A 21,909-nucleotide genomic window follows, 5' to 3' on the forward strand; every position below is an offset into this window, starting at 1 on the left:
GTTCCCAGGGCTCAACTTCCGATTCCGGTGAGGAGCGAGCGAAAACCTGGCCGTCTTGTAATGGCAATAGCGGCGTCTGCCTTTGGTTACAGGCAGCTTCTTTCTCGGACAGGTGAGCGCGGGCTGCGGTCTTTTAAAACCCAACGTTTATTCGTTTCCCGGGTTGGTTACCTTCTGGTGTTTTTCTGTAAATGTGGCTCGGCTGTTTTGTTCTGCATTTTCTGCCTGCATTATAATTATCCTTTGTGTTCTCTTTGCTGCTGGTTTTAAATCGAAAATCCTTTTCCTCTCCTGCATCGAGCTCTTGTTTATTCTGGCATTTTTCTTCAGGCAAGCCTTCCTTTTCCCCACGACCCCATTCTCCATACTCCCGTTGGGCTTCATTCTCTGGCCGGTCATATAATTAAGAATGTTTCGGTTTGTAATTCACCTCAACCAGGTGAGGAAGGGTAGTTCAAGTCATAGATAATATGTGTGTGTTTTGCCTTCTTTATTGTGTTTTCGCTGCTAAGGGCAATTATGAGTTGTATATGTGAGTTCCCCATAATGCAAGTAATTCCTGTATTTATGGCCTTTAAGAAGTAAAGCATGTTAGTCAGGTTTTGAACCGCCAAAGTTCAAATGTTTCTTCCATTTCCCCCCTAAATTTCAATGAGGCCTGAGTGATTGTATCCTCTGTATTATGTTTGCATGTTTCATTTATATTATAAAAATATGTCCAGAAAACTTGAAGCTTTCTATTTTTGAAAATTAAATTCTGATTCAAACCAAACTAGCATAAACATGGTAACACTGATATTGCTAATAGTGCCTTTTACTCTTTTTAGTCTTTATTTTACTAATTTGATGGTATAAAATAGAATACTTTAAATATTCAACTTTTGTTCATTTGTTTTGAGTGCTTTGGTAGTTTATAACTTAAATGGCTTCACAGCTATTTTTTTTAGCATTGCCAAATTTTATTTCTTAGGATGTAAGTATATGATAAAACAAATGTTAATCTCCATCCCAACTGAATAGTCTGTGATGGCTACATTCTTGTTACATGTTTTTGAAGTCTAGTAGTTAAAGTGACAAGTTTGGTAAATTACACTTATTTTACTCTTTAGTGGTTACTCAAGAGCCACTCAAAGTTATATTTACTTCTTAGGTATGAATAGTATTAAGCAGCATCCCACATTTAATAAAGAGTAACATCTGAGTTACTAGGAGACTAGGTGGCTCAGTAGCTAAGATGCTGAGTTTGTTGATCAGAAACGTCGGCAATTTGAATCCCTAGTGCCGCATAACAGAGTGAGCTCCTGTCACTTGTCCCAGCTTCTGCCAACCTAGCAGTTCGAAAGCATGTAAAAATGCATGTAGAAAAATAGGAACCACCTTTGGGGGAAAGATAACAGTGTTTGTGCACCTTTGGCATTTAGCCATGCCGGCCACATGACATGTCTTCCAACAGCACTGGCTCTTCAGCTTTGAAAGGGAGATGAGCACTGTCCCCTAGAATCGGGAACAACTGACACATATGTGTGAGGAGAACCTTTACCTTTAACATCTGATTGCTCCAATGGCAGTCAAAATTGAGATCCTACTATTTCCTTACTCTTTCAAGTTGGTAATATTTGAACAACACACACACACACACACACACATACAAACACACACGCATTCCAAGAAAGTAAAGTTATTTGTCATTACATGCTTTGAAAGAGCTATTTCAATTAGTATATGTGCAATTTTTGTCTATCAGAAAAGTATTGGATCAGTTGGTGCAAACTTAAGCCTGAGGACTTTAGTCATCAATTTTTACTGGTATTTTCCTGCAGATAACTGCTATTGTTCATTCAGTATTCATAAATGGGTAATTTTTATTCCAAGATTCTATTATGTGTGTTATGTAATTATATCTAAAAAGCCAAAAATATTTTTAAAAGATCTTTTCCAAAAGGAGGAAAGTCTTGTTACAGTCTTATTCACCTGGGTTCAAATAGCATTCCTAGCTAAAGCAATTAAAGGCCTAATAGCTGGGTGCACACCATATGGTGAAATTTGGTTTGGTTTGTCCAAAGTGACAAAAATTTAGTCTGTTTGTTACTGTGGTTCAATGCCAAATTAAAAAGAGGTTAATTTAGTTCAGATTTATGAACCAACCATTTCAAACAATGGCTATATACCTGAAATGTCTAGAGCAGTGGGTCTCAACCTTCCTAATGCCGTGACCCTTTAATACAGTTCTTCATGTTATGGTGACCCCCAACCATAAAATTTTATGTTTTCCATATTTTTTCGAAAATATGTTTTCCAATGGTCTTAGGCTACCCCTGTGAAAGGGTCGTTTGACCCCCAAAGGGGTCCTGACCCACAGGTTAAGAACTACTGGTCTAGAGACCTTCAAGAAGTTCTTCCTGTTTATGTTGAAGGTCACCACTTAATTGCCCATTTCCTGTTTATAGCATCTTACAACATCCTTCCCCCAAAAAAATTACTTTGATTTTTTTATTTTGTATATAAAAGGAAATTGTTATGAAATAGAAGGAAAAATGCATTTAAAAAGGCATAAACTTAATCTTGACCATATGGAATATTGCTACTCAGTCTATCCAGTATGTTTTCAGGAATTCAATTCATATAGAAGAATGAGCACACATTTTAGGATTTAAGATCTGGTGCAGCATATTGTCATAATATTTGGCTATGTTCCAGTATGCCACCTTACTGACAACTATGCTGATTGTCTACCTAGTACCTCATTAGGCCTGCCTTTATATCTGAAGCTCTTTATAATTCTCATAAGCCAGAGGTTTAACTGATTAAGTCTGCCTAATTAAGTAAGATTATTTACTGTTAGACTCTTGCCTCTCAGACCCCAAAAGGGTTGCAAAGATCTTTTTGTATGAATTGTATCTAAGGAGGAGTATGATGATTCCAGTAGAATTTTTACTCTTCCTTAAAAAGTGTAAACTATTCTTACTAATTCTAGAATTGGAACATCTTCATCCTATCTGAGTGATTTTTTGTCCCTGGTTCTCTTTCAGCATTTCTGTTGAGGTCTACAGTTCGAAGTCTGAGTGCACAAAACACTTCACCAGTTCACGGGTAAGATCAGTACATTGCAGAATGTTTTCTTTTCTGCTTTGGTATTCTGATTTAGTTTTATTAGATTTAAATAACAAATTTAACCATTTAGCCTCAATGTTGTGTGAAAGACAGTATGCTGTTAATTAACTAACATTTTACCCAAGGGAAAAAATATTATTCAAATCATATTCATTTGAAATTGTCTTTGTGTTACTGCCAAATTGAATTATATGAATATGTTTCATGAATCCTTTCTTCTTTTTCATCCATTATTGGGACATTATTGAGCCATAATATGAGGACCCAGATTGTTAGGGGCAATATGCTGACTCTGAAAACTACTTAGGGCTGTAAAGCACTATGAAGTGGTTTATAAGTCCAAGCACTATTGCTTTTTAGGGGCTCTTAGAGCACTGTATGGGTGCCTAGTTCTTTTTTCTCTTCCTCCTCATCCTCCTCTCATGGTTTTGGGGGACTTTTTACACCTTTTATGCTGTCGGGGCTTTGGGAAATAGCAATTTTTCTGTTGCAAATAATGGTACAGTTATTTACTTATGATCGTTAGTCACTTTAGAGTCTCATTGTACAAAATGGCCTACAACTAATCAATATAAGCAATTGTAACAGAAGAAAAGAGGGATTCCAGCATGCAAGAAAGCCCATAATGATATCCCCTTTTTACATAATGCAGGCCATGTTGTCTTTCTTGCAGTATTATAAGACAAACCCCAATGCTAGATAATTCTGCAAGACCTGAATTTACATACTGATGCTATAAGACACTTGAAGCACGTCAACAGTTACATAGTATTTTAAATGTTTCCAAACATGTATTAAAAAGTCTATGTCCTATTTATTCCTAAGAAGCATTCACTTTTTGCATTCATTTTCTGGTTTTCTCTTTCCTGGCTTCTTTTATAAAGGTAGCAATCAAATAAGTCATTGAGATTATCACCTCAGCAAAATGATCACTTTGCTGCAGATGCATTTCTTTGCTTGAGTGTATAAACAAAATTGACAAAATGTTTAATTTTAGATCTTAGAACCATCTTAAGGTAACTGCCAACTTTGGAATAAGCTAGAAAATTACAACAACTTTAAGTTATGGTTTAATATTCTTAGATTGCACCCCAAATTGATAACCAGTTTTTCAATTCAGACAGAATTAATTGAACAACTGGTTTGCTCAGTTGTTTGAGCAGAGGTAAATATAATATCTGCAACCAGAAGCCTTGCTTTGACTTAGTATACTGCAATAAATTGTCTGAATTTCTTCATTACCTCATAATAGTTTTAACTGATTATTGGCTGAAAAAAACAATGAATTGTATGTACTGGCTTCTGAGCCTAATCATGTTTTTTTCCTACTTTAATGCAGTTCTAAAGTATAACATTTCAACACAAGAGTTTGAACTTGCTCCCAGCTTTGCAGTACGTGGCATTAAAGAGATCACTTTAATGGTTGTAGTGCTCTAAAAATTCTCCCATTGTATAAAGATACTCCAGAATATTAATAAATCAGCACTGTAGAACTGAGTTGGAAGCTAAGCATTAACCTGCAGTTGCAGATAAGGGAGAAAACAGATATTCTGTGCAACTTGTTCCAGTCCTTGCTGCATACCATGAAGTCAGCCAGTGTGAAGCTTGATGGAACCAAGAGCAGAAAAAGCAAAAAACAGAGTCCTCTCAACCCAGCAACACCTTCTAGTGGCCCAGGCAAAATGGCTACAGGAGCTACTTCTAAAATCAAGAGTTTCTCCTTGCCATCCATTTCTTCCATAGCCACTGTAGAAGCTGCCTCTATTGGCTCTTCTCCTAAAGCTGGCCCCAGTTTTCTGGATGCAGTTGTTCCCTTGAGTGTTAGCAGAGGCATGGATCAGGAAGAGATTCAGAAGGAACGCTATGGAGAGAGGACTCCCCTGCAAATTCCTAACCAAAGTAGAATGTCAGCTTCAGCTGCAGAAGCAGTATCAAAAATAGAGCCAATCAATCTCGATGAAGGTGTAGAAGTAATAGATCTCACCGGTGACACTTCAGTGGTTGATCTTACACATAACTATTCCATTGTACTTGCGGAAGAGACTAGACCACAGCAAAACCAAAAATTAAGAAGCCGCCCACTATTTAACAGCTGTATAGTATGTAATGATAATGACAATGAATGTAGTGAAAGTGAGGAGTTGGCTGCCAGTAAATTGCCTAGAGAGTTAGAAAAGGAGAAAATTGGAAGTCCAAAATTTTCAGGCACTGTGAGTTGTCCAATTTGCATGGATGGCTATGCAGAAATTATCCACAGCGGACGACTTATAATGTCAACAAAATGTGGCCACATCTTTTGCAGTCAGTGCCTCCAAAATTCTCTTAAAAGTACAAACTCTTGTCCTTCTTGTAGGAAAAAACTCAATCACAAACGATATCATCCAGTATATATATGAATATATAGATGAATTTGGTAATCTAACTTTCTCATTTGGCTGCTTTGTGTTTTGTTTATTTTATGTAAACTTAATTGTGTAAGGAGCATTATAGCTCAGTTTACTCGGGGACCATGGACTCCCATCTACTGAAACCTATGTTTAAAAAAACCTGTACAAGTAGTAAAGAGAACTTATTTTTTGTTTAATTGTAAGCCAGTTATAAAAATATTGATGCAATCAGGCAGAAGCTGATGAAAAATGTAGGGCACTGTTACAAGCATCTTATTAGAATTAAATTAATAAAATTGAATGCAGTTCATTACTTTTTCATGAATTCTGCTTGAAATTACACAACTGTGTGAAAAATAAATGTTACTTGTGTTTAAGAGAGGAAAGTGCACTTTTGATATTTGTTTTCAAAACAGATGTTGGCTTAGTAATAAAGCTTTAAACAATCTTCAGATATTTGTTTTATAAGCATATAAATATATATCCTTCTGTATTTATAGGCAATTAATTTTAATTTATGTAAATAAAGTTTTTGATGGTTTATTAAAAATTCATTTAATTGTCATGTTTTAATCATTTTTCAGATATTAACTATTTCCTTAGAATTGCTTACTGGCTTTTTTCTTGAATTGTAGCTGAAAAATACAAAGTGGTGCTTGACAGAGAAGTAGATGGTTTCTTATCACTTAGGTTTATTGTTAACTAAATTCTTAATTAGGGTTTCCTAAAACCAGTACCAAAAAGCAGGTTATGGACAGACAGATAACATTTGTTCTGAACCTTCACAGACAACTGTGCCCTTAAAATGGGAACTTTTAAAAATGCAGAACAAAGGTTTCTGGTGACAGCAGGGAAGATGCTGACATTAAACCAGATTACTTTTCATGCTGCTGCAGAGGGTAGCTTAAGTGATCTTTGGAAAAAGATACAGCTGTGTTAAGGAGTTCCTGACATGCTACGTGAGCATCTTGATGCGACACAGAACTCCTTTTTCTCTTTGACAGTAAATAAGTAGCATGAACTTGAATGGAAGATATCTAACAAACTGGATGAAATGTTTTGGGCCCAGCAGGTGGCAGCACATTTTGAACATCCTTGAAAAAGCTACAGATAGATGTTAGTATTTGGGATATCTGATCACAGGGAGATAATTTGGGTGGTAAACTAGATTAGGAAGCTGAAAGGTCAATTTGGAAGAAAGCTGTGACAAAATGCTTCTTTGCTATTGGCACAATGTGCCCATCTGGTCCCCAGGGTTGAATTGAATGAATGTCTTTATGCCTGCCTTCTCTCCAGGAGGCAGAGAACATGCTCATGTTTGCATGACACTCCTGGGGCTCTATAATGTCCCTGTCTAGCCCTATAAATAGCTTTATATTCCTCGCCTCCCATCATAAAGTCAAGGGAAGAATAATGTTCTCCTGCCTGTTAGCTTCTCTCTATATTCACCCTTGTCTTCTGGCTGGTAAAGCACAAAGATGTGATTACATCACTACCTCAGGTATTTGGTAGGAAACAATTGTCTTAGCATTAATAGCAGTATTAATAGCAATACATTGAGAGTTAAGGTAGACGTTTTGTTATATAATTGCTATTAAAATCAGCTGTGCAATTTGGGCTCATATAATACCATAACTTCATGCTCTTTAGGCATGCAAAGTCAATATATTAAAACACAAGCATTCTAGTCTGTCCCCAACATGTTGGTTTTCTTTTATTTTATAATACTTGAGGCATTCTTTTTTACATAAATATTCATCTCAATACACCATCTCTAGTTTTCATTCTGTGGTTTATTTCTGGTGTGTGTGGTATTTAACCTAGTATTTTACTTCTTAAAATCTTATAATTAGCCACATGAGCCTTAAAAATAAGATTTGGTTCGCATGTGCTCAATATTTTCTGAGGTATTTTCAATATTTTTCAAAAGCCTACACATTCCCACTGATATGAATGATATGCTTGTAAAGCATAGCAATGAAGCACTGCAAACGTACTCTTTTATTCAGTCAGTACAAAAATTACTTTTGGTATACTATCTTTTCAAGAAGAGTATCTTAGATACGTAGCAGGATTTCACATGCTAGATTTATTTCTGTTTCTGTGTTCATTGGGATCTTTGGTCTCCAGAGTGCACTACTGATACATATGTGAAGATATGGTGTGGACAGTTCTGGAGGCTCCTGGGGTGGCAGAAGTGACACTACTGTTATATGAGCTGCACTGATTGCCAGTTTGCTTCCAGATCCAATTCAAGGTGTTGGTCATTACCTTTAAAACGCTTTAAGGCAGGGTTCCAGAGTATCTGAGGAACTGCCTCACTGTGTTGAGATTAACCTGCCTCATTTGTTCCATTACAAAGAGCTACTTCTGATCCTGTATTCTCCTGTTCAGAGATCAGATTGGCCCCCACACTCCTGGCCTTCTGGAAGAGCCTAAAAATTTGGCTCTGCTGCCGCTACATTGTTGATGAGATAGAGAAGATTCTCTCCCCCCAGGCTGCTCATCATCTTGGTTTCTAATTTTAATTTTTAACTTTTTATTCTATTTTAATTCCCCCTCCCCACTTTTTAAATTCTATTGTATCGTAAGCTGGCCACAGTCATTGTATTGTTGAAATGGGCAGCATATAAATTCAATAAATAATAAGATACATTTGTGGATATCTCTGTTACAAAGAGGCCTTTCATTTTTTTCAAAGTTTGCAATGAACAGTATATGGAATTCTAGTTTACCACATTAACCAATTTGCCTGAGTTTGCTTCTCAGACTGGAGTATAAATCAACTATTCTGGTGGGACTCATACAATGCCTGAAGCCATAAAGTAGCTGACCACATTTTAACTTAGCTCCTGCTTGAACCCAGACAATCTGAAGTGAAGTCTGTCCATTTTTAAGAACCAAACACATCCAGTAGCTTTCTTAACAATAATAAGGAAGTGGTTTACCACTGCTGACTTTGAGACAGTGACAAAGAATGCAGCTATGCACATTGTACATATCCTAAGCCCCCATTGTCTGTGAACTCTCACCTCATTCAGAGAACAGCATGAACTGAATTGGAGTTTTGCTACCACTTTATTCAGGACTTTAGTAAAGCCAAATCTCAAATTACTGTACACAAAAAACTGTAATCACATTCTTGCACATAGAAATATAGCTTTCCTCCCAATTTCTACCTAATGTGTGTGTGGGGGGGCACAAAATCTTAACTCTTAAGAGCAGCCGTATTTTTCATTGTGCACTATATGCATTTGGTTCCTGCCAGAGCAGGGCTTCTGTCCAAACTCTGAATCTATTAGGCTCTTGGGGGCCTTTTCCAAATGCCTAGCTGAAGTTTTCCATCCTTGGCAGAAAAATAATTGGTGTGGAAATTGCCATTTCCATTGCTGATCCCTGTCCTGCCTCTATTGCACATCACTGCCCCCACCTGATTTCCCTCCAGATTAAGGAGCATTGTAGACTAACACATTGTCTCCATCTTGAAGCTGCCTTTGGACCGTTTTGGGAATAAGGGATAAGTAGCACTTTAATAAGAGTTCAGCTAAGGCTGGTTTAATTCTACCTCATGGTTGGAAATGAGTTGAAACCAATATCACAGAGAAATAACAAGGGGAAAAATGTTGCTGGGGAGCATGTACTATAAAAAAAAGTGTGAATAACACAGGTAGTAGTGAGTTAACCAAAGAGCACTGGTTTGCATTGCATTGCTAGTTTTGTTAGGAACCAGAGCGAGACCTATTTCAAAATTATTCATTTCAAACGATAAATGCAAAAAACAAAAAGATATGCTGTGTGTTTTTCTAATGAAGGTTAGAATTTAGATTTGCTCCCTTTGGGAAAAGACATAGTTTGCATTTATCATACATGAGCGCAGTGTTGATCTTTGGGATTCTCCATGCTTTATTACAGTAAATGGCAGTGAGCATTTGAACATCTGCTGCCGTCATTGGAATAAAAAGTATGAGCTTCATTAGCAAAGCCGGCTGAGAGAAGACTTTACTAGCAGATCTAGGCCAGTAATTCTAATTAAGTATAGAACACTGGGATCCAGCAGGTAGTTCATTCAGCCACCCAAGATTCAAGGGCCAGAACCCATCACTACCTCAGTCTCCTCCATTCTGAGAGTAATTTAACTCATAATAATAGATCAGTGACTGGAAATTGGTTCATTGAAGCACACAAGATGAAATACAGGTAATGATATGATTTCTAAAATTCAGAAAACTGACAGGGAACAGGGCTTGAGTTATTAACCAAACTCATCTGTGCTAATCTAAACAAAATTGGGATCTTGCACAAAAAAACCCAAAAGAAAAGTGCAAATCAGAAATAAAAGGATGGATATTAAATTCTAGTGCTAGTCGTCACTTATAAAGCCCTACATGGCATCGGACCTGGGTACCTGAGAGACCGCCTCCTGCCAATTACCTCCCATAGACCGATCAGATCGCACAGACTACGCCTCCTCCGGATTCCATCTGCCAGCCAATGTTGGCTGGCGACTTCCCGGGGGAGAGCCTTCTCTGTTGCAGCTCTAGCCCTCTGGAACGAGCTCCCCGTGGAGATCCGGACCCTTACTACTCTCCCGGCCTTCCGCAAAGCCACTAAGATCTGGCTGCTCCGGCAGGCTGGGGGGCTGTTGAAATAGCCAGCCCCACGGGAACTATGAATGTTGTGCATTTTAAATTGTTGTTTGTCTATTTGTCTATTTTTCTCCTTCCCTTGTTCATTTTAAGCCGCCCGGAGTCCTTCGGGAGTGGGCGGCATACAAGACCAATAAAATACAAATACAAAATAAAATAATACAAACTCTTTGAGTGGGAGATCCATTCACCTCTAAGCCCCACAATATTTAGAAGAAATTCCTGACCAGATTTAATACTAAGAGTTGTTATGACATGGAGTACATGAAACCATTCAAGTGCAAAGATTTAATTTGGAATTACATTTTTGGTTCAAATTTTACTTTTGAAAGACCTTTAAATGTAAAGGGGATGAGAAGGCATACATAAATGGAACTGGAAATGGGCTTTTTTGTCCAAAAATGAACTGTTTCCTTGAAACTAATCAAATAAACCATCCCCATATTTTTTTTCTGCCAGCTATCTTTGAAACCCACAAATAGATTTCTAACCATTGCTTTCCCATATCTCTTTGTCTCTTCCCTAAAATTCTTGTCACTTTTTATCAAAATCCCATAGAAGTCCTAGTGAAACAGCTCCATTTAATTCCTTGTAATTCAAAATAAAAACAATAATAATCTACATCACTATTTTGTTGTATTCTATAGCTTTTTAAATGTTTGAGTCATCCAATTCTATTTGTCAGTCCAATATTTCCCTTTCTTTCTTGTAAATTGTAATTTTAAAATCCAACTTAATCTCTGTTTCAATTTTATTCAATTAAGTTTGTTTCTCTTCAATACCATCTTTTGATTTCATTGCAGAGTTAAACAGCTTGAGAACCAAGCCTTAAATGTTTCCTTTAAAGTAGCCATCTGGTGCCCTCTAATGTCCAAACTTTCAAGGACTTGTTAATAAGTTTGTAATGCAAGCAAAATAAATAATTCTCATGAGAGAGGGTCTTTTTAATTAACTTCAAAATCTTTTTTAATTCAAATTCATTTGAATCCTTAATCCATTTACAAAAAACTTTTTATACTCAAACTGTAATGACCCTTTTGCTGTGTATTGCCAAAAAGAAAAATTCTTAAAACTGTATACATATATTTTCTTTTTTTCTAAATAGATTGAAGAGAAACACCCAGTAAGTGCCAAACCTGCAGTTCTGAAGGGTTTCTTTTTAACTTTAACAAATAATTGGGGGGGGAGCGCTCCAAAGTAATTAAACAGATGCTTTGGTTGAACTTTGAGACCCCCTAAGAGGCTAGCATAGAGTAAATGGTTCAGAGCACAATGGAATTGCAGGACTCCCAACTGTTTGCAAGACCAATAAACATCAGTTTCTGCTCACCAAAAACAGCTATCTGGAGTATGCATGGGATGGGAATAGAAAAGAATAGAATAGAATTCTTTATTGGCAAAGTGTGATTGGACACACAAAGAATTTGTCTTTGGTGCAGATGCTTTCAGTGTACATAAAGAAAAATAAAATAGAATACATTCATCAAGAATCATAAGATACAACACTTAGTGATAGTCATAGGTTACTAATAAGCAATCAAATTATACTAGGAAACAAACAAAACAATATAAATTGTAAAAATACAAGCAAATGGTTATAGTCATAAGTGGGAAGAGATAGGTACTAGGAAGGAAGAGAAGAAGAATAGTAATATAGTCTTAGTAGGTAATATGACAGTTTTGTGGGAATTAGTTGTTTAGCAGAGTGATGGCATTCGTGGAAAAACTGTCCTTGTGTCTAGTTGTTCTGGTGTGCAATCCCCTATAGCATCATTTTGAAGGTAGAAGTTGAAACAATTTGTGTCCAGGATGTGAAGGGTCTGTAGATATTTTCATAGCCCTCTTTTTGACTCGTGCAGTATACAGGTCTTCTAAAAAGCTACCCATCTAGAGAGAATTTTTGGCAGTCTGGATCCAGTATCAAGCTGCTTTTCAGCCATAATATATCAGTTTGTCATTCCTCACTGGAAGCAACTTCAAAATACAGGTAGTCTTCAACTTACCATTTTGAGCCCAAAATTTATGTTGCTAAATGAGATGTTTGTTAAGTGAATTTTGTCCCATTTTGTGACCTTTCTTGCCATAGTTGTTAATTGAATCACTGCAACTGTTAAGTTAGTGACACGGTTATTAAGTGAATTTGGTTTCCCCATTGATTTTGCTTGTCAGAAGGTCGCAAAAGGTGATCACATGACCCTGGGATACTGCAACCGTCATAAATATGAGTCAGTTACCAAGCATATGAATTTTGATCACATGACTATGGGGGTGCAGCAACAGTTGTAAGTGTGAAAAATATTATGAGTAACTTTTTAGTGTAACTGAACGGTCACTAAATGAACTGTTTTAAGTCGAGGACTTACCTGTATTAGCTTTTCTCCCATGGACATAGAGAAAGAAATTGAATCAGTTAGCTTCCCATCCAATTTACCAGTTTCTTTCTCAAGCCATAGAGAAAAATCTTCAGCCATTGCTTCCTTGAGCTGCAAACAAATTTTCAAAAGCCACCTTTATGTTGTCCCAAAAAGGAATTTATCAATCCTTCCACTCCCCATCATTCAGTCAGAACTGAAGAATTTTTGGATAAGAAGCGAAACATTTTCAAGAAATAAACCAAGAAAATCCAGTTGCCATTTGGAAAAGCACCTTCGGAACAACCATGATCAGGATGACTAAATATCTCCATAGGTGCTTCTTTATGCTGGTTGGGACTTTTTGAATGCCTGATTGCTATGTTAAAGGGAAGGCTGGCAATCAGTAGAGCAATCATCACCATCTCCCTGCCTGCCTGCCTGCCTGCCTGCCTGCCTGCCTGCCTGCCTGCCTGCCTGCCTGCCTGCCTGCCTGCCTGCCTGCCTGCCTGCCTGCCTGCCTGCCTGCCTTCCTGCGACAGAATGGTGCCACCCCAAAGGTAGCTGAACCTTTGGTTAGCTGACATTTTACAGGACAGCATGCAAAATACACAGGGATTTGAATGAATGGATATATATTTGTAGCCCGTGATTTGGCAATCACTCTTTTTTTCTTCCTCCAATTTTATATACTAGAAAATGGAAGGAGAAATCAAAAGATATGATAAAGAAATATTGTAAATATGTTCAGAAGGCTTTTTTCATTATTGAAATCCTGTTGATCATCCATGGACAAAAAACATAGTTTCATCTACTGTGGTTAGGTGAATTAGCCACTGATGGGTGGACTTATTCAAAGATAAGCTATAATTCACAGTTAGGTTTATGCCAGGTACCCAAACTTCCCCTGTGTGATGCTGCTTTTTAATGGAAAGCTTTTAAAAACGAGTATATACGCAACAGATTGGCTGCACAGTATCTGATAAACATGTCAGTATATGCTCCAAATGACCTCCCCAACTGCTGGAAGTAGTCTAATTATATTTTAAATCTGCTCAATACATTGCTTGTTTTGAATTACTTTTCCATCAAGCCTCATTATGCCTGAAGGATGAAGAAAGCCCACTGCAGCCCATAGTAACTTGTCACCCTTTCCCCAAGCCTGCACCCCTCCCCTAGACTCTCAAATCCTTTTAAGTGAGGTTTCCGCATTCTTTGAAACGGAGATATTCTGCTTGAAAAAGTGTTGAGTTGTCCAGCACAAAGTAGAAGGCCTTCTACAGTATAACTGGAGATTGATTTCCCTGCTAGTGCAAAAACCTGTTGCATTTCGGAGTCCATTAGGTTAGGTAATTTATTCTTCTCTTTCTACTTCTCCTGTAATTCATGTTTTATGATTCATGTTTCTGTATGTGAAGCTTGTTCTAACGCAAACTTTAAGATAAGGCATTAGCTGGGAGAGGTGTGAAAAATTCTTGCCTAGAGGACTGCACATTTTTTTTTAAAGAAATGGGACTTAAAAGATGCAATCAAACATCCAGGAATTGACTGTAATATTTATAATAGCAAGATTCTTGTTATTTCACAGGCTGCTTCCAAAAACATCCTTGACATCACCTCCATGGCCTGAAATCAAGCTACCAGATCTGGCAGAAGAGGCAGAACATCACAGAGGTAAATAATCTAGACCTTCTCAAAAAACATAAGGTGTGCCACTTCTGTATGTTTCATTTGATATTGTCACTGCCTCCCATTTGTTTCTGCTTTTGATTTAATAAAGACATGGAATCATTAACACAGAATAACAGAACAAGAAACACAAGCAACTCTAGCGTTAGTGAAGTTTTCAAATCAGGGATTTGATACAGTACAGAAAATAGCTAGATTTGTCTTCTAGCTATTGTCGTGGTGTACTCTCTTAGCCAATCAATCACTATTAGGAAACTGTTACGTAGTCAATAGTGTTCCATGCACCTTCGGCATTTAGTTATGCCAGCCACATGACCATGGAGACATCTTCGGATAGCGCTGGCTCTTCAGCTTTGAAATGAAGATGAGCTCTGCCCCCTAGAGTCAGGAACAACTAGCACATATGCACAAGTGGTACCTTTACCTTTACCTATGTAGTCAATGTTGCCCCTTTAGAGATTCAACCTTATCTCCTATGTTTCATAAACCCAAAGAGAAAGCCCTCACTTTGATTGGTGCTGTGTCCCATTCAAGGACAGGTGAATGAAACTCTATCTTTTTCTAGAGACTTGAACAGTGGCCATGTAATCTCTGGAAATGGTAGGCTTTGAATTTGGGGATCAAAACACCATGCTACACCTTTGTGTTCACCTCTTGAATTTATGTATATTTCTCAGGGCAATGCCAAGAAATAGTGCAGCTTTTGTGAGAAGATGCTCACAAGTCAAGGTGCCTATGGCCCTTCCTGGCTTTAGACCCAAAGCAGTATGCATTTCCTCTTATCTTAAATTTTGCTTTAGAATCATTTTTTTAAGTATAAGAAAACAGTACTATGGATATATATAATAGAGCTATTCATCCAAGGCAATTATTCCCCAACACTCATCTCAATACAATATTATTTGTGTAGAGAGCCATGGTGGCCTATAATTTAAAATGTTCTCAACTAGGAATGGGAAGAACCAGGTTTTACATCTTCAACCATAAAAGGGACTGATTACTTCCTCTTAGCCTAAACCAGGGGTCCCCAAACTTGGTAACTTTAAGACTTGTGGACTTCAACTGCTAGAATTCTTCAGCCAGCAAAGCTGGCTGGGAGAATTCTGGGAATTGAAGTCTACAAGTCTTAAAGTTCCCACGTTTGAAGACCCCTGGCCTAAACTATCCCAAGTCTTGTGTGGCCGGAGGGGGGGAAGGGGTTAGGGTCATAATCAGATGAGGGAATAGCCTAGGTACCATCTTGAGCTCCTGAACAAAATGTGGGATATTAATGTAATAAATAAACTTAGTCAATAATTAAGTTTAACTCACCAATTTTCTTCCAGAGCTTGTACAGAATGTGAATGAGTTAATTGCCACTGGGCAATATGGAAGACTGTTTGCAGTTGTTCACTTTGCCAGCAGACAGTGGAAAATAACCAGTGAAGACTTGATTTTAATTGAAAACCACTTACCTGCTGAATGTGGAGACAGAATCAGAATGGAAAAGGTAGGGTTCATGTTAGCAATCATTTTTTTCTCCCTGTGTTAATCCGAAAGATTACTTTGCTATAATCAGCATAACACACACGTCTGCCTCCGCTTCACCATATCATTAGCTACCTGTTAGCATCTCCCACAAGAGCGCATGTCCTGTGACAGGAGAGTAAATACTGTATTAGAAGCAAGGAGACAGAGCTAAAAACATTAAACAATGACTTCTGGGAGCTATTTGTGAGAACATAAACATGTTTTTTCTGCTGATGGCTAGAGAGAAAAAGATGATCAGGAACCCTTTTAAGATTCAAATGGCATTCCAAGAAGAAAAAGAATTAAGTGGGTAAATGATGAGCTGTGGAAGAAAGGTTGCTGATAGACCTGTGGGTGTTGTTCAAAGGCAAGATAGGAGTGGAGAAGTATTAATAGCCATCTTATCTGTTTCCACTAATCCAGGCTTTTATCTAAGTTTCCACTTCTTTATACTCAAGTTAAATAATGCATAAGGTGTACCTCAGTTTCCCCAAGATTAGAATTTCTGTGCCTCTTACTCTATTATTCCAATTTGCTTCTCTTACTTTGTCCTTTTCTTACTAGTGCAAATTCCTTTAGCTCCTGCCTAAACTCTCAATCAGCCAGTGCAGTGTTGTGTGCCCTTTGGTATAAGATTCTTGCCTATGCCCCTTGTAGTGCTACAGATCCCTATTGGCAACAATTAGATCCTCTGTTAAGATCTCTTTTAGATCTTTCTTTTTTTGTGACTGCCATGCTATCACCAACCCCATCAATGTTTTCAAGGTTTTGGAGCCTCTAACTCTTCCCCCTTTACCCATACATGTAGTCCTCGGGTAGCAACCTCAATTGGGGACTGGCAATTTGGTCATTAAGTGAAGCAGTCACTAAGTGAAATCATGATTGTACTTTTGATCTTGCTTCACCTTTCCTTTGCTTTACAGACCTGGGGAGGCTTTAAATATGAGGATTGTTGGGAAAATCATCTTTTCCTCACTGTCATGATTGAACAGTCGTTAAATGAGGCAGTTGCTAAAGAGGACCATCTGTACTACTTGCCACACAGTTTTCAGCCCCATCCACTTTGCCTCTTTAAGGTGACTCACAATGTCAGACCCTGTGAGTTTGTCATGTTGCCTCTGTGCCTTGTCCCAGGTCATCACATGGTTAAGACCTCAGTTTTAGTGGCTTTCTCCAGGAATGTAAATGATTTCAAATCATGCTACCCAGGTTTCAGCATCTTCCTCTGACCAATCAACACACCCAACACACAAAACAGGCTGTAACAGCTCTTGTCATACTTGGGTGTCAAACTTGCTGCGTCATGTTGCCGTTACATGATGTTTCACAACGTTTTTCCCATTTTTGGAGCTGGAGTGGGTGTGGCTGATGCATGATGCATTCAGCCCGCAAGCTGCCAGTTGGACGCCCCTGTAGTAGACAAAGTATTGTCTTCAGTCTGAGAACTTTCTCAACACTATGGCACCTTCTAAAAAGTGAACATCTGACTTCATTCACACAACTAATTCTGACTTCCTCCATTAAATTGTTGGGGTTGGAGGAAAAAATACTTTGAATAACTTACTTCTCTTTGTTAGCTTATGTGGTCATTTCACTTTTTCAATTGATGTCTGCATGTCCCCTTGGCACTATAAAATATACTTACTTTGTTTTGGGTTGAACCTGCTGCCCTCTGAGTACTTTGGAAAACCCCTCACATCAACCCCAGCCATGTTTTGTAGGAGCTACAATCTCAGTTACTATTTGCCTAATTCAAACCAAACTAATCACTATCATCCTTTAGACAGGGCTTCAATGCATGAGATCTTTCTAAAGTGATTTATTCTGCTCCTACCCAGACATGTTTTAATTATGCATTACCATATACATCTGCTCTGATTTGTAAACATAATTCTGATGCATAGTTCAATGCCCAACTAATCCACTTAACAATAAAACAGCTTGGATAATTGAAGATTCATATAAAATAATACAAGATGCCACTGTGATGAACTGTGCTGTCTTGTATTCTGATTAAATATTACAATTTGGAATAATTTAGCAATGGAAAGAACTTTTCCTCTGTTCTGCTCCTTTAATTTTCATTATCCCTAGATATTTATGCATCATTTAACCCAGTAACATAACAGGTGTGAAATAGAAAGAAATCTTGTGAGAAACTACCATGGGAGCATGAAGTTTTGCTGGCTGGTTAGTGAAATGAACAAAAAGGTTGCACCAACATTTCACAATTTGTCATTCTTCCGGTATGTTGGGATTATAATTTCCAGAATTCTCAGACAACATGGCAAAATACATGATTTTCTTCCTAGTATTTTCCTGCAAGTGCGAGGTCTGCTTTTTTTTCAAATCAACCAAGTATTGATCCATTAATTACAAGAAGAAATGACCAGCCAGCTTATCTCCCAAGCCTGACATAATGGGCTGAGAGAGAGTAACTGGCCCAAAGTCACCTAGTCAATTCTTGTGTCTAAGGTGGGACTAGAAATTACCATCTTCTTACGGTATTTTTAGCCTTGTGCCTTAACCACTAGACCAGTGATGGCAAATCTTTTTGGCACTGAGTGCCGAAAAGGGAGTGCATGTGCGCTTATTTGGGCCACAACTCGGAAGAGGAGCTGCCCAAGGGGCATGCACGTGCCAGAAAATGAATTTCTAGTTTCCAGGACGCCCATGCATGGCAGCCAGCTAGTCTTCCGGTTATTGGCATGCATGCGCACACAATGGCCGAAGCGCATGCTCACAGAAGAGAACAGAAGACCAGCTCTTCCTGTTTCTGGCACTGCTGCATACATGAAGGTCAGCTGATCATTGCGCACACATGTGTGCCAGAAATTTGAAAGTGGAACAGGTGATGGCGTGCATGCCAGGCAACATGGCTCCGTGTGCCACTTCAGGCACACGTGCCATAGGTTCGTCATCACAGCACTAGACCATGATATTCATGGTCCCATCAGGAAGCTCTCTGTCTAATTTCCTTCAGATTGATTCTGAGGTGTCAGAACCCCAGGAACAAATAGGTATCCACCTTCTTCTTTCTTTTCAAAATGTGTAGTTGTCACTACAGCACTGAAAGAAGCCATGTCATGCATGAAAACAGTGAAGTTTGTTATCACTCATTGTCTTCTCTTGGATGTTCCAGAGATGTGGGGGAAATAACACATTTTTTGTCCTCAACAGTATTTATTTGGCAATCCCCTATTTCATTCTGGTCATTCAACTACCAGAGTGAGAAAACCAAAGTGCAGATTTAAGGGTGCATCTTCCATGATTGCCTTGGTAACGTTCTGACATATTTTGTAATATGATGATTAACATGCATTATTTACTTCTGTTCCAGGTACTGTTGGTGGGGGCTGATAACTTCACACTGCTGGGAAAGCCTCTCCTGGGGTAAGGCATGCTTTGGGGTCATTCAGTCATGTTGAATCTTTTCAGAATCATGTGCACTGGGCTGAAAAGGAGTTTGAAAGGCTTTAGAAAGGATTTTACCAAGCACTCAAAAGCAGCTGAGGAAAGATGTGTGCAGAAATGAGGGGAATTGCCTTAGTAACTCCATTGTATTTAAACCATCTTTAAAAAAGCAAGTTGAAATAGTAGAGAGTTGCAGTTAGAATCCAAGAGGAAAAGAAAAGAAGGAACTTAAGTATTCAAGTATCTGGGGGCTTCTTATCAAAACAAACTGTCTATAAAAAGCTACGAATTCTCTTTACCAGGGAGAATCAAATCCCATGTTTCCTATTTTTCTGTTCCTTTCAAACTCTGAGGTAAAACACTGAGTTAAAAGAACCATTGAAAGCAAAATCCATTATGGACTGATATATGCACATCATTTCAGTTTTGTGGGCAGGAAACAAAAAAAATCTTCATTTTAGAATTTTGCTTTAAAAAGCTCATTAAAAATGTGGTGTCTGTTGACTTAGTATACTGAACATAATCTAATTCATCGTCTTTCCTTGTTCTGAAACATGCCTTCATGACCAGCAATCATCCACTTTCTTTTAATTTCCTGGAGAAATGAGTTCCCTTCTAAAATCATAAATGTATATTTCAAAATGTTGTTGTAGTCTGCTGTTTCCTTTGATATTATTTCTATATATGCTTTGTTTTATTGTTTGTTTTGTAAGCTACCTTGAAAAAGTTCTTTGAGAAAATAGATATGCAGTAAATAAATAGTAATTGTTTTAGAAATGGTTCTATTGCCATTGCTTACTTTTTCAAAGGAAATATCTATTTATTAGGAAATAAGCAGGGTTTTTTAATATCTCAATTTGTTATAAAGAAAGGACCTAGTCCGTGTGGAGGCCACTATTATAGAGAAGACTGAGTCTTGGCCAAGAGTTAATGTGAAGTTCCGTCGAAGGAAGAGTTATGAGACGAGAAAAAGTAAGATGAAAAACATACATTATTTTTTTAATCTAAACCCCTACTAAGCCAAATAATTGCTGTAATAATGGAAGAAACTATATATAAAATGGGGGGAAATGAATTTGAGTTTCAAGAACTACAACACAAATATCTCCCTTTCTCTCTCTTTTTGCCATTTTTAAAAGAAAAAATGTTTTTATTTGGGTCTATGATATTGTAGCAACATTGCAGATATAGCTTGCTGTTACCTCCTTTCAGCTTTTTTTTTCATTGATTTATTTTGATTTATTGTATTTATTGAGAAAATGTATATGGCTGCCCCATTCACGGTAACTCCAGAAAGCTTACAGAATTGGAATAAACTCTCAATTCCCATTGAGCCCATCAGATCAGTTGATGGGCTCCATAATACCTGGGGTCCCCAGGCATGCTGGTAAACCCATGTCTTTCAAAAGAGTATCAAAGTGGGGACCAATCTTATCTCTGCAGGGATGATGTTCCACTGGGGGAGGGGGGAAGCTACCACCAAGAAGGCTCTTAATGGAAGGAACCCATAACATATCCTGCCTCCCCACTCTTGTGAGTTAGGCAGATGTACCTGTGAAAGATAGTCCTTCAGACAACTTCCTAGTAGTCTCCTATTCAAAAATTAAGTTTAGCCCTACATAGATATAAAGAAATCAGCCAATGTTGCATAGTTGCTGTTAGCTTATTGGACTTTTAGCATAGTACCCTTTAACTGTACCTGATTTAGAGTTCACTGAATTTTAAAATTTTTAAAGCAAGGCAGTTCCTTTCCGATAGCTCCAAATCTTGCATGTGATTCCATACATGTTAAAAGATAAAATAATGTATTTTAACAAATACATTTAACAATGTATTCTTCCAAAGTGATGGTTTAATTCTCAGTGCCACAAACAAGCAACCTTTAAGATGTATATTCTGTGATCAGTCATGGAATTATTTAGCTCTTTTTGGCAAATTATTAAGTAATTCACTTGTAAAGCCAAGTCCTGAATTTAATTCCCTCCCCCCTTTGTTTTTTTCTTCAGTTGTCATTCAGCCGCAAACTGTTCTCCGGATAAATTCCATTGAAATTGCTCCTGTTCTGTCATGATGGATTGTAACATCTCGGGAACATTAAGAAAATAGAAAATGTTCGTGTTGCATATGGTTATTCTCAGTAAACATTTTTTTTTAAAAAATATTATTATTATAATTATTGTTGCCATCACTAAATATCTTCACTGCTTGTGTACTTCTTATTTTTACATTAAAATATTATAAACAAAACAAAATTTAAAAACTACAATTAAGGCAATATACGGGTGTAATCAGTATTATATACTATTTAATAAAAACTCAATGAATCTGTTATAAAAATTATCAAATGTATTAATACAATTAAGATCATCCAATTAAAATGTTTGTATTTTAAGGTTTCAAACCTATAAGAAAATACTAGCGCCAAATTTCCAGGGAGTATTTTTAACAGCTGAGGTTCCATAGCCAGAAAGATTCTCTCTTATTTTGCACTAAGTCTAAGTTTGCACATAAACTAAGGAGTCTACGACAATTCGCCATGGCCAATTCACTGTGGAACAACTCACTGTGGGACAATTCAACACTGTATTAATAATTTAATTTAGTTACTTTAATATTTGAAACATGTTTTTGTTGAAATTATAGTATTTCTGGCCTGACTTTATTTTATTATTATTGGCCACTGTTCCATTGAAATTAATTTAACTTTTGTATTTGTTGATTTGTCTTGTGACAAGTCCGCCGTGGTGAGTTTTCCATGGCAAGTTGGCCACTGTGAGGACACCATTAGGGAGAGAATAGATT

General features: G+C 37.5%; 1 protein-coding gene and 1 pseudogene across 2 annotated transcripts; both read left to right on the forward strand.

The window, feature by feature from the left end:
• The first annotated feature begins 38 nt into the window (after window positions 1-38).
• On the forward strand, window positions 39-21,463 carry MRPL21 (mitochondrial ribosomal protein L21). The gene is made up of 7 exons (XM_014065488.2): window positions 39-112; window positions 3,030-3,090; window positions 14,084-14,169; window positions 15,510-15,673; window positions 19,034-19,086; window positions 19,976-20,079; window positions 21,114-21,463. The coding sequence occupies exons 1-7, from the start codon at window positions 61-63 to the stop codon at window positions 21,176-21,178; spliced, it is 585 nt and encodes a 194-aa protein (XP_013920963.2). The 5' UTR covers window positions 39-60; the 3' UTR covers window positions 21,179-21,463.
• LOC148049556 (E3 ubiquitin-protein ligase RNF4 pseudogene) lies at window positions 424-6,052 on the forward strand (annotated as a pseudogene). The gene is made up of 3 exons (XR_015696694.1): window positions 424-439; window positions 3,030-3,090; window positions 4,451-6,052. The product of XR_015696694.1 is annotated as an E3 ubiquitin-protein ligase RNF4 pseudogene (transcript).
• Window positions 21,464-21,909: the final 446 nt, after the last annotated feature.

Source organism: Thamnophis sirtalis, unplaced genomic scaffold (assembly GCF_051295495.1).
Source record: "Thamnophis sirtalis isolate CommonGarterSnake01/CBP01778 unplaced genomic scaffold, rThaSir2_p1.2 scaffold_1, whole genome shotgun sequence".
NCBI lineage: Eukaryota > Metazoa > Chordata > Lepidosauria > Squamata > Natricidae > Thamnophis > Thamnophis sirtalis.

Excerpts from the sequence above, each read along its gene's own strand:
- MRPL21 (XM_014065488.2), top strand. The coding sequence starts at position 61 with ATGGCAATAGCGGCGTCTGCCTTTGGTTACAGGCAGCTTCTTTCTCGG. Across the intron at positions 113-3,029 it reads GCAGCTTCTTTCTCGGACAG|CATTTCTGTTGAGGTCTACA; the intron begins GTGAGCGCGGGC and ends GTTCTCTTTCAG. Across the intron at positions 3,091-14,083 it reads AACACTTCACCAGTTCACGG|GCTGCTTCCAAAAACATCCT; the intron begins GTAAGATCAGTA and ends GTTATTTCACAG.